The 12,060-nt window shown below is 44.3% G+C and overlaps 2 protein-coding genes across 3 annotated transcripts; both read left to right on the forward strand.

The window, feature by feature from the left end:
• The first annotated feature begins 52 nt into the window (after positions 1–52).
• Positions 53–5,560, forward strand: LOC120649118. 2 transcript variants are annotated; one of them, XM_039925812.1, is made up of 10 exons: positions 53–379; positions 645–709; positions 836–884; positions 1,397–3,001; positions 3,127–3,182; positions 3,438–3,713; positions 3,923–4,159; positions 4,308–4,427; positions 4,533–4,661; positions 5,137–5,560. In XM_039925812.1, the coding sequence occupies exons 1-10, from the start codon at positions 181–183 to the stop codon at positions 5,155–5,157; spliced, it is 2,757 nt and encodes a 918-aa protein (XP_039781746.1). In that variant the 5' UTR covers positions 53–180; the 3' UTR covers positions 5,158–5,560. The 2 variants fall into 2 exon arrangements, with proteins under 2 accessions (XP_039781746.1, XP_039781747.1); XM_039925813.1 differs by lacking the exon at positions 53–379 and adding an exon at positions 413–515 and having other exon boundaries at positions 5,137–5,527.
• Positions 5,561–7,643: 2,083 nt separating this feature from the next.
• On the forward strand, positions 7,644–11,701 carry LOC120649119 (ER membrane protein complex subunit 2-A-like). Its single transcript, XM_039925814.1, has 9 exons — positions 7,644–8,000; positions 8,337–8,401; positions 8,527–8,575; positions 9,518–9,612; positions 9,818–9,903; positions 9,994–10,053; positions 10,137–10,218; positions 10,973–11,086; positions 11,185–11,701. The coding sequence occupies exons 1-9, from the start codon at positions 7,781–7,783 to the stop codon at positions 11,347–11,349; spliced, it is 936 nt and encodes a 311-aa protein (XP_039781748.1). The 5' UTR covers positions 7,644–7,780; the 3' UTR covers positions 11,350–11,701.
• Positions 11,702–12,060: the final 359 nt, after the last annotated feature.

The raw sequence follows: 12,060 nt of genomic DNA on the forward strand, positions 1-12,060 counted from the left end.
CACCCATTTGGCAGGGCTCCGCCCGAAGCTGGAGCCGGTGTTGGAGCCCCGCCAGGTCCTAAAACAAAACATTTCGGGTTTGGCCCCTCGATCCGTCCGTCCGCAGCACGCCGCCGCGACAGAACCATCTCCCTCGCTCTGCCGCCGCCGCCACCCCCCGGCCGGCCGAGTCAATCCCGCATGGCGGCTGCCACGGCGGCGGAGGAGGAGGAGGCGCGGCTGCTGCGCCTGGAGGAGCAGGCGGAGCACGGCGGCGGCGGCGCATGGGAGTACCTCTGCCTCGCCCGCCGCCTCCAAGCGCCCCGCCCCGCCCACGTCCTCCGCGTCGGCCTCGCCCTCCTCAGCGACGACTCCGCGCGCTCCAGCCTCGGCTCAGAACGTAATTGCGCTATGCCCTCCACTGACTCTGGCTGATCCGCGAGGTCCCGGCGGCTTCCTCCAGGGCTGGTCCCCGCCACCACGATCCCCGGCGGCTCAACCCTTCTTAATTCCACCCATTAGATGATTAGATTGCAGTATGTCTCTGCGGGATCTTTCACAATCACTGTGATCTTGCTAGCTGAATTGCGAAAATATGACCGCCAAGTTTGCAGCTTCTCTCTCTACTCTAGTCGTAAACGCGTGCCTGCTTCCTTTCGGTGCAGAGTGGACTCTTTATGAGCAGGTTGCCGTGGCAGCCATGGATTGCCAGCGTCTCGATGTGGCAAAGGTGAACTTCTTCTATAGCCTGTGACAGTCATTTGTGACGCTCTGTGGTTCAAGTTGCTGTTCTCTGAATCTCTGATGCAGTTGTGGGGTTACTTTTTAATCTAGCGATCTTTTGATGGATTTGCAGGACTGTATTGGAGTCCTCTCAAAGCACCTTACTGGGAGTACCCTAGATGGTATGTGCTGTTACTGAATTCAGGTTCAGTGGGAATACTGTGGCTCCTAACTTACTATATTTCAGATGTTGGTAGAATTTCTTTTCTAAGGAGGAATTTGTTTCAATATAAATAGAATTTGATTGATAATTTAGCAAACTTGACATGGAACTTTTAAATACATCATCTAGCGTCTGCCATATTTCTGTAAAATCAATTGTTTGGGTAAGATTTAGATCTGCGCGGTATTCATATCATCATGGTGGTTGTTTCATCCCCGTAAATATAGCCTGGAAAGTACAACTGAAGGCCCCCAATCAAGCTGTAGGTCTGGATGCTGGTTTATTTGAAGTTAACATCTATACATGTACTGTACTGCTCTAGATTATGTATGAAGACAAAGTTGCAACTAAAAGCTTGGTAGAAAAGAGAGCAATTGGATACTTTGGGATTGAAGATGATCAGATAAATTGCTAAGGTAGTGGGTACAATAATATCCGTATATGCATCTAACAGTGAAATTTCTGATGCAGATCCCCCCGAGTGTCCGGTGTGCCTCTCCCCATTTGACGCCACCTCTGTTGTGCCGCGTGTCCTCTCGTGCGGCCACTCTCTCTGCGGACCCTGCATCGTTGCCCTGCCGCCCGCCTCCGCCTCCGCCGCTGCGGGCTCCTCCCTCCGTTGTCCTCTCTGCTCCCAGTACGTCCCCTTCTCCCGTGCGCTCGGCCCCTCCTCCCTCCCGAAAAACCTCGCCCTCCTCGCGCTTCTCCCCTCCTCATCCCCCTCCCCGTCCCACACTCTCGCCGCCACCGCACGTGCTCCCCTCCCTCTCCCACTCCACGCCGCCCACTCCCACCTCCTTTCCCGTTTTCGTCATGCCGTCCTCCCCGAGTCCGCCTCCCCACTCCACTCCGCGCCCACCCCCGCCTGCCTCGCATTCGGATCCCTTGACTCCGACCTCGGTGCGCCCTGGTTCTGCCCGCGGGGCAGCCCCGTCATCCTCCTCCCGATTGAGACCTGCCCCGATGAAGGACTCCCGCCGGCGGTGCAGGAAGCTGAATTCTACCGGCCCAGCCACACGGCGCGGGTCCTCACCGCGATCGGCGCGCTCAGCGACGCGGCGAAGGAGGAGCTGGCCGGTCTGATCGCATCTTCCGCGCGGTTGGCACGACGGGTGTGCAGGGTCTACGGGGTCTGGATGGACCCGGATGCGCCGCCACTGTGGATGGTCTCTGAACGGCACCCTTGTAGTTTTTCCCAATTGTTGGAAGAGGAGATGATAAATGGAGAGGAGATGGTGGCTCAGATCGGATTTGTTGTCATGGAGGTATGTGAAGTGATCATGAGGTTGCATGGTGAGGGGTTGGCTCTGGGGTGCCTTGGTCTTGATTGCTTCTGCCTCGACCGATTTGGGCACTGCCTGCTTGATTTCAGTCAGGTGTTAGCCTTGTGCCGGGGAGTCCGAGTAGGGGCTAGCTCATACAATACCAGGACTTTTATTGCTCCTGAGGTGGTGGCGGTGCTAGGTGACACATTGGGAATGAAGAATCATGATTGTGATGGTGTCTTTGGGTGTAGTTCGGATATCTGGTCGTTGGGTTGTGTATTGGTGTTACTTCTTACTAGGGATGAGCAGCTTGTGGCACGATGGAACTCTGAAGGATCATATGATGATTGGGAGAAGGAAGTGGTTACAAGGCTTAATGCCTCATTGCTTGGTACACAACTTGAGCCACTGGCTGCAATTATAGTGTCATGCTTGAGCTATGATCGAAAAGGCCGACCAGAGATTGGTGACGTCTGGAAATGTATTAGAGGCTTGTTGATGAAATCCGGTGATGTTACTTTAGCTCCTGATGATGACTTTTTTGCATCTCAGAAGAGTTTTAGATGTTTACTCCTTGGGGAGTTATCCTCGATGTTTGCTGAATCTAGTGCTGTTGAGTCGGATGGTAAGGCACAACTGTCTCGAGGAGCTGTGGACAACAGTTCAAATCAGGATGATGTAAGTAATGGTGGTTGCACAAACAATAGGGCACTTGATTTGTCAGGAATTGATGGTCCACAGTCTGTCGGAATGTTTAAATCATCAACGCTGATTGCCCACCGTGATTGTATAACAGGATTAGCCATTGGAGGTAAAAATCTAACACTGAATGGACTATAATTTAAATCATATGCTATTTTATTGGGCGGGTTTCTTTTGTTCAGTGTTCTGTAATGCTGGATCAACAACTGCCTGTTAATAATACTTTTACTTCAGGTGGATTCTTGTTTAGCTCTTCTTATGACAAAACTATCAATGTGTGGTCACTGCAGGTATGAACCTGTCACTATTCTATCTTGATATTTTTTTTGTAATGGTTAGCATTATTGATAGTAGCATTATTGTAATGGTTAGCCTACCCCAACTTGCTTGGGAAAAAAGGCTATGTTGTTGTTGTTGTTGTAGCATTATTGAAGTAGGACAACTTGCTTCTCCCATGAGAAACCACATTGTATGCCTTTGTAATTCATTACCTAGCTTTAGTATGACTTATCTTGATTGTATTGGCTCTTGAATTTGTTCCGTAGGACCTATCTCATGTAAAGTGTTTCAAGGGTCATGAACACAAAATCACCGCAATTGTTGTTGTTGACAATGAGAATCATTCTCTTTGTATAAGTGGAGACAGCGGTAGCGGAATTTTCATCTGGCTTATAGATTCCACTCTCAAGGAAGAGCCTTTGAATAAATGGTATGAACATAATGATTGGCTCTATCGAGGGGTTACCTGTTTGGCTGTCTCTAGAATTGGTTATCTTTACACTGGTAGCAGAGACAAATCTATCAAAGCCTGGTCACTGGAGGTACTAAGCTTGCTTTTCTTCTAGTACTGGAATGTGATTTGAGAATAATTTCATCATCTTCTGTTGGATCAAGTCTGCAGTTTTTTCTATCTTTCATATAGTTCATATTTACAATGACGTGCAGATCCTCTGCATGTTCGATATGTGTCTTCAATTATATATAATTCAATTATGTTATATGAATTTGATTCAGTATTCTCCATTGGCAGGATTATTCACTTCGCGGCACCATGACAGGTCATAAGTCAACTGTATCTTGCCTTGCGGTGGCCAGTGGTATTCTTTATAGCGGAAGTTGGGATGGTACCATTCGGTCATGGTGGCTTACTGATCATACACCATTGTCTGTACTGGAAGATGATATAGCAGGAAGCATAGCCCCTGTGTTGTCAATTTCAACAGAAGCCAATTTTGTTGTTTCATCTTATGAGAATGGCTACTTTAAGGTTCTCTGAAATCTGAATCATGAATCTTACTTTCTAGCCACATTCTGTCCCATAAGTCTTGGCACAGCCTTTCCTCTAATCCTGACAGTGTTATTTTTTTTCCTTCTAAATCTTGAGTGTTTACTTTTTTTATCTTTTTTGGAATCAGATCTGGAAGAATGATGTTCTTGTCAAATCTGAAAAGCTTCAAAATGGTGCTATTTATGCTGTTAAATTAAGTGGCAAATGGTTATATAGTGGTGGATGGGATAAAGTCATAAATATTCAGGTATGTTTGCTTGCTTTATTGATATAGATAGTCTTCCAGAAAAAAAGGTCTTGCTGACATGTATTTGTCACTTTGTATTTTTCCCTTTTATTAACTACTTCTTAGGAGTTATTAGAAGATGAGTCAGAGGTAGAACTCCAAGACGTTGCCTCCATCACTTGTGACTCAATTATAACTACAATACTGTCCTGGGATGAAAGGCTGATAGTTGGACAATCCAACAAGGATATCAAGGTAAAACTCTTATTCTTCTTTGATCAGCTATCTGTTCATTTTAGCATTTTTCACTGCAAAGCTTGTAGGCAGTTGTGCACATTTCATGCTTTTCTAACCTCTGGTCCTATTTATATAATTACTTTCATTACTTTCTGTAAATCATGAACTTTGCCACGATTATCTTTTGCATCTTGCTACTTAGGAACTTTGTTCTCTAGTCCTATGGGGAAATGATAATTTCTTTTATGGTCTTCATGCACAGAGTTTGGTTTGTTGAAATGTATGCTCAGTGATAATCTTAAGATTTCTGTTTGGTCAAAATTCATGTTTTGACTTGTCGATAATCCTAAGCCTGTTTCCTCTGCTGTGTTTTATCTGGTTCTGAGGATGCAAGAAGGAATCCACTAAACGGGCCTTCCATTTTTTTTCTTTTTTGCAAAGAAGTGTCATCGCACTTTAAATCTCTAAATGTTATGCTTTTATATTCCACCAGGTGTACTACAAGGCGCAATAATTTCTTACTCCGCCAGACCACCAGCATGTCTATACTGTGAATAGTTTGATGTACAGTAAACGTGAGATAAAGGATTGATGGAAATAGAAGAAAAACCCTCCTTTTGACGGTACAACAGTGTGTCAATTGGAAAGAAACAGCAGTTTTTTTTGTTTTTTTTTGGCGAGTAAGGAAAGAAGCAACAGTTAGATAGCTTGTTGTAAGAAGTGATATATATAAATGATGTTGTATATTTTCTTCAAATCTTCTGGAGTAGAATAAACGTTAAAAGCACAATGTCTGGTTCGTGGGCCCCATATCACACAAAATGTAATTTAGGCTATCTTACAAAAATTGTTTTGAGCAGTATGGAATGCGTCTTGTATGATCACTTAGGAAGTGCAGTAATATCTAGGCTACTAAACTTTCACCATGCAATCCAATGGCTTTAGTGCAGGAGCCGAAGCTTTGTCTGATCACTGGCCGGCCGGCCGGCCGGCCCCTTCACTCTTGCATGTGTTCAGTGCAATGGCTATCATATATCTTTTTACCCTCTCTCGCAGAAAATCACTTTCAAGTTGGTTGCATCCGAGCAAAGCAGTAGTACTGCAAAAAAACAAAAGAGAGTGACTTGTTTGGATCCTGCTAGGAGCTAGAACGCACGTTCAACAAAAAAAAATCTCGTATGCATGGAGGACTAAATGAAGTCTATTTGTAATTTTTTTTCAGGAATGAGTGTAATTTTTCGTAGCGAATCTAATGATGATAATTAATCGATGATTTGCTACAGTGATACTATAGTAATCATCCTCTAATTACGCGGTCAATGGCCTCATTAGATTCTTCAGGGATCCTATTGCAGGGCATCTGAAGTTGTTTTTGTGAACTGACTTTGTTTGACACCCCTAATCACGGTCAAAATGTGTTCTAGAATTCCTAGAACACTAACCAAACAAGTTTGTAGCTAGTGTGACGTGACACGTTTTGGTGCAGAGCGAGCTCTGTACTTTTAGGAATCAGGATAATAATGCCATCTTCATTGTAGAGCCTGTTTGGCCAAACGGCTATGACTCTCTTTTGGTGGAGCGATCTTTCTGATGGAGCTATAACTATTTTGAAAAATGTTTGGCAAAACAGCTCCGCCAGATTGTTAAAATACATAGGAAAGGTAAAATGTCTATAATATCATTCCTTTTCCTTTTCTATTTCTTTTTATTTTTCTTTCCTTCCTTCTCTTCTCTCCTTATCTCTTCCCCTCGCGTTGCTTCTTCCTTCTAGTCCCCAGCCCTACCTCCTCCTCGCCACGCCCCGCAGCCAGCCCCCTGCAGCCGGTCACCTCCTCCCCACAGCGGCGTCCCGCGGCCACCTCCTCCCCATAGTGGCCAACGGGGCACGGGACCGGCAGTGGGAGGGGTCACGGCCAAGGCGGAGCCAAGTTGAAGGATTAGGGGGGGGGCTGAGCCCACGTGACATTGTGTTTAGGGGGGTTAAACACTATTATTTGAATGTTAGACAAGATGATGAAGCATGGAAGCTCCATGGGCAGCCGGCCAGTGGGGGCCTAGGGGGGGGCTGGAGCCCCCAGCCCCCACTGGCTCCGCCGCTGGTCACGGCGCCCGTGCTCGCGCAAGGGAGCGGCAAGTCCATGTTCTCTCTGCGTGCAGCCGTCGGGGCAAAGGAGGCAAGCAACATAGAGGAGCCGCACACGGAGCCATGGTTTTGTGACTCCTCCACCGAATCGCTCCAAAGAGCGGAATTTGCGGGAACTTCATCACCAAAGCCGGTTGTGTGCCCCCATTTGGGAGGGCTCCAGAAGGAGCTGGTTTCGGAGCCGCTCCTGAAGCCCTCCCAAACGGGCTGTAACCCTACATAACTTGAAAAGCGTACAGCCAATAGTGCTATCTTGTTTGCTTGAAAGAGTTTGATTAATTTGCATAAGAAAATAATTTAGGCGGAACTCAATTGCATATCATGCTGTGCCTGCATAACAGAGTGCTCGGGAGTGGAATGAACCGCAGCCAGCACACCATGCGTTGCTAGCAATGTACAGAGTACAGAAAAATTACAATGAACTTTGATCTGTTTAGAAATTACAAACTAACACTTGAACCCAAGGCAGATTGGCGTTTTGGTTTACAATGCTACAATTTTTTTTCCCGATACATGTATATATGAAATTTGATTGTTAGACTCAGATGGAAAAATACTTATCTGTTACCTAAGGAAAAGAAAACAAGGTATATATCTAAGATAACACTACAAAAGAAAACCATGTGTCCATGTTCGATCTATTTTTATTTGACTCGAGCTTTCGATGATGTCTTATACGGCAAACCTGAATTCGAATCCAATCAAACATGTTGTGACACCAAAAGTCTCTCCCAAAATACAAACGTTTAACGGTTTGAATGTTTGAGCCGTACGTGACGTCCCCTGGTCTCCTCTCATATTGGAACCCAGAACCAGAAGTAGCAGCCGCGCACACGGCTGGCCACAAAGATTACGTGACACACGACATCAAAGGCAGCGTCCGAAATAAGCCGCGGCCGTTTCGCCTGGGCCTCGATCCGTCCGCAGCACGCCGCCGCGACACGACCATCTCCCCTCACTCTGCCGCGCTCCCCCGGCTCGAGTCAATCCCCCCATGGCGGCTGCGACGGCGGCGGCGGTTCCCGCCGCCACGGCGGCGGAGGAGGAGGCGCGGTTGCTGCGCCTGGAGGAGCAGGCGGAGCACGGCGGCGGCGGCGCCTGGGAGTACCTCTGCCTCGCCCGCCGCCTCCGCGCGCGCCGCCCCGCCCACGTCCTCCGCGTCGGCCTCGCCCTCCTCAACGACGCCTCCGCGCGCTCCCGCCTCGGCTCAGAACGTAATTGCGCTCTGCCCCTCCACTGACTCTCGCTGATCCGCGCGGCTCCGGTTTGTAGCTGTAGATGCATAGATCTCGCCGGCGGCCTCCTCCCGGACAGATCCCCGCCGCCACGATCCATCTGCCTATCCGTACGTGCGGTGCGGTGGATTTGGATTGCCCGGCGGCTCAATCCTTCTTAATTCCACTCATTAGATGCTTAGATTGCAGTATGTCTCTGCGGGATCTTTCAATCACTGTGATCTTGCTAGCTGAATTGTGAAAATATGACCGCTAACTTTGCAGCTTCTCTCTCTACTCTAGTCGTAAACACGTGCCTGCTTTCTTTCGGTGCAGAGTGGACGCTTTATGAGCAGGTTGCCGTGGCAGCCATGGATTGCCAGCGTCTCGATGTGGCAAAGGTGAACTTCTTCTGCAACCTGTGACAGTCATTTGTGATGCTCTCTGGTTCAATTTCCTTTCTCTGAATCTATGATGCAGTTGTGGTGTTACGTTTTAATCTTGCGATCTTTTGATGGATTTGCAGGACTGTATTGGAGTCCTCTCAAAGCAATTTCCTGGGAGCACCCGAGTTGGTAAGTGCTGCTACTGCATTCAACTTTAGTGGGAATATTGTGGCTCCTAACTTACTATGTTTTAGATGTTGTTAGAATTTCTTTTCCTAGGAGGCATTTGTTTAAATATAAATAGATTTTGATCGATAATTTTGCTAAGCCGACATGAAAGTTTTAAATACATCATCTAGCCTCTGCCGTATTTCTGTAAACATAAAACACAACTATTTGGGTTAGATCTAGATCTGCGCGGTATTCATATCATCATGGTGATTGTTTCATCCCCGTAGGCATGTACAACTGAAGGCCCCCAATCAAGCTGTATGTCTGGATGCTGGTCTATTTGGACTTAAACATCTATACATGTACTCTACTGCTCTAGATTAATGTATCTAGACAAAGTCGTAACTAAGAGCTTGGTAGCAAAAAGGGCAATTGGATACTTTAAGATTGATGAAGATGATGAGATAAATTGCTAAGGACCGAGTACCTATTCGCAGTGGGTACAATAATATCTGTATATACATCTAAGAGCAAATTTCTGAGTTACTGTTTCAAGATTAAAATACTTGGCATCAGCCGAGTTGTGCCATGCTGGTACTTTGGTCAGGTGTCACCTTTCTTTTGTTGCGTAACTCAATGAAGGTACGAAATCAAGGTTGTGACTTTTTTTGAAGTTAAACATGTATACGTGCACTTTAGATTAATGTATCAAGGCAAAGTGTCGATGTTGTCATTAAGTGCTTGGTAAGAAAGACGGCACTGGATAGTTGGAGATCAGTGTTGATGTGATTTAGTTATTGAGTTCTTAATCATAGTTCATATAAAGAGTAAAAAAATGTATATCAATCTTAGACCGAAATTCTTGATTTTCCAAAAGACTTGACATCCCATGGGTTATGTGATGCTTGTAGTTTGGTCACCTGTCTGTATTTGCTGAATTGAATTTGTCCTAATATGTAGCCCGGCTAGAAGCTCTTCTATTTGAAGCGAAGGGTGAATGGGCAGAAGCTGAAAGAGCCTACGCGCTAATCCTGGAAAACAATCCATTTGATCAGGTATGCCACATTGTAATTCTGATGACAGTTCTCCTATCTCATATTATTTCTCATTATTTTACATAGTCCTCTCCTCTGCCATAGTAGTTCAATCTACCAATCTCCTGTGCTCGTTGAACCAGTCAAATCCTATGGTTCACAGTTTTTTAACCTTATCTGATGCCATTTTACATTAGAATGAATGCTTATCTTCTGTGTTTGGCAGATTGTTCACAAGAGGAAAATTGCCATTGCAAAAGCACAAGGTGATATGTCGTTAGCGGTTGATTATCTCAATAAGTATCTGGAATTGTAAGTAGCTGCATCCACCTTTCTTAGGAGTAAGATATAGTTATCCCTAATTCCTTTTGGCATACACATTAACTCTTTTTCTTATATCAGATTTATGGCAGATCATGATGCCTGGAGAGAACTTGCTGAAACATATGTTTCCTTACAAATGTATGGCACTCAGTATCAATGCATTCTACATAATCTGATAGATAGGGATGTCATAATACTATAATGTTTCCATTTCTTATCAGGTACAAGCAAGCTGCCTTTTGTTATGAGGAGCTAATATTAGCCCACCCAACCATTCCACTTTATCATATAGCCTATGCTGAGGTAATCGAAACAACTCAAAGGCAGCCCTCAGTAAAAGGGTGAATGAAAATATATTTTGCAATTTATCAAATTATTTCTCATTATTTTGTCAATTATTTCCGCTGATGGATACTTTATTGCTACCAAGCAAAGGTCTTAACACCATATATGAAATGAAACATCCAAAAATCAAATCAAAGCATGTCAAGTTATTGATGCACTGGGATTGTTCAAGAGAATTAAAGCTTAGTAGTTAGTACATAGTTATCTATTGAGAAAAGAAAAGATATTGATATGACATCTGTTTTGTTTATTATGTTTCAGAGTAACGACTTTCTTGAGATATGAATTGTAATTTTCAATAGATACAATGCATTGCATCTTTGTGACAACTTTGAGGCAGACTTGATGCATCTTAACTATTTAGTGAATTAATTTCGGTTCCACCAGCTACCAGTTTTCTTATGTTTTACATGCTAATTATTTTCAAATGCTTATATGCTACCATCTTTACTATTTCGTTGTTTGTTTGTGTTGTCTTTGTGCCTTAGAATTTAAAGTCAACCCGTTTTTCTTTGAAACAAACTTAGAGTCAATCCTGCTGTCCCACATTACTCAGTTGCACAAAATGTTCTAGTACTTAAGAAACCATAAGCATATCTTGATTCAAGATTCAACAGGAGCATAATTAAATTTTGCTCTGCACCTGTATCTAGTTATGCTGATTTTTCTTCAATGCAATCCTACTGATTATATAGTTACTTTTGTTTTGAAGGTTCTGTACACTATGGGTGGCTTGGAAAATCTTCAGACAGCTAAGAAGTATTATGCATCAACGATCCAGTTAACTGGAGGCAAGAATACAAGAGCCCTCTTTGGTGTATGTCTGGTAAGGCCGTATCGGTTTTGGAAAACATGAAGAATCTTAGTTGCTTCTTTCTGTTATCAAAATCCAATATTCATCTTATACATATCTTAAACACCCAGTGTACTTCGGCAATCAATCAGTTGACCAAAGGAAGGAACAAGGAGGAAGAGGGCTCAGAGCTGCAGAGCTTGGCTGCAAAAGCACTGTTGAAGAACTACAAGGAAAAGGCTCCATCAAAGGTGCCCCTTATCAGCAGCATGTTGAAGAACATGAAACTCTCCTGATCCCAACTAGCTTCACACATCGACAGTGGCCTCGTTGACAGATAATTAAATTGATGCCAGCATAATGCTTGTTTTTTTTTATGGCACCAACATTGCAAAGGTTAAAATTAGATGATCCCATGGCCATGGGTTGTACAATACCTGTTTGTTTACCGAGAAATATACATGGCTTCTTTTTCAATCGATGTTCTACTATAGATCAATAAACCTCTATTGTATTTCAGCACAAACAAAATTTTGAATCAGTCGTCGGAGAAGCTGTAGCTGCTGATTTTGATTGGTATGTAACAGTTGTAGTCACGTAGATGAAACCTGATCCTGGGTATCTTAGTTTTCTCTTCTGTTGTGTTTCTGGGTTGATCTTTGTTTTCACTCTGCACTGGCTGCAACATTTTTAACTTGCAATGGTGCTAACATGTTTGGATATGATCAACACCAACATTTCCATTTTCAAGCTCCGCCGCCACGGCAGCCTTCAACCGCTCCTCCTACCACTCGACGACCTCAATGTAACTTGCAATGCAATCGGCAGAACCCTAGTGTCTAATTAAGACCACAAGCAATATAATTTTTATTACTCCATTCGTTTCAAATTATTAGTCGTTTGGACTTTTTTAGATATATAATTTTTACTATGTATCTATATATGTATTATGTCTAGATGCATAGCAAAGCTTATGAATGTAAAATGCCAAAAAGATTAATAATTTA

The sequence above is a fragment of the Panicum virgatum genome, chromosome 9K (assembly GCF_016808335.1).
Source record: "Panicum virgatum strain AP13 chromosome 9K, P.virgatum_v5, whole genome shotgun sequence".
In the NCBI taxonomy this organism is placed as follows: Eukaryota; Viridiplantae; Streptophyta; class Magnoliopsida; order Poales; family Poaceae; genus Panicum; species Panicum virgatum.

What these genes read in the sequence shown, in the direction of transcription:
- LOC120649118 (XM_039925812.1), top strand. Translation starts at nt 181, where the DNA reads ATGGCGGCTGCCACGGCGGCGGAGGAGGAGGAGGCGCGGCTGCTGCGC. An exon ending in AACAGGATTAGCCATTGGAG is followed by an intron (nt 3,002 to 3,126) that starts GTAAAAATCTAA and finishes CTTTTACTTCAG; the next exon opens with GTGGATTCTTGTTTAGCTCT. An exon ending in AATCCAACAAGGATATCAAG is followed by an intron (nt 4,662 to 5,136) that starts GTAAAACTCTTA and finishes ATATTCCACCAG; the next exon opens with GTGTACTACAAGGCGCAATA.
- LOC120649119 (XM_039925814.1), top strand. Translation starts at nt 7,781, where the DNA reads ATGGCGGCTGCGACGGCGGCGGCGGTTCCCGCCGCCACGGCGGCGGAG. An exon ending in TCCTGGGAGCACCCGAGTTG is followed by an intron (nt 8,576 to 9,517) that starts GTAAGTGCTGCT and finishes CCTAATATGTAG; the next exon opens with CCCGGCTAGAAGCTCTTCTA. An exon ending in ACATATGTTTCCTTACAAAT is followed by an intron (nt 10,054 to 10,136) that starts GTATGGCACTCA and finishes ATTTCTTATCAG; the next exon opens with GTACAAGCAAGCTGCCTTTT.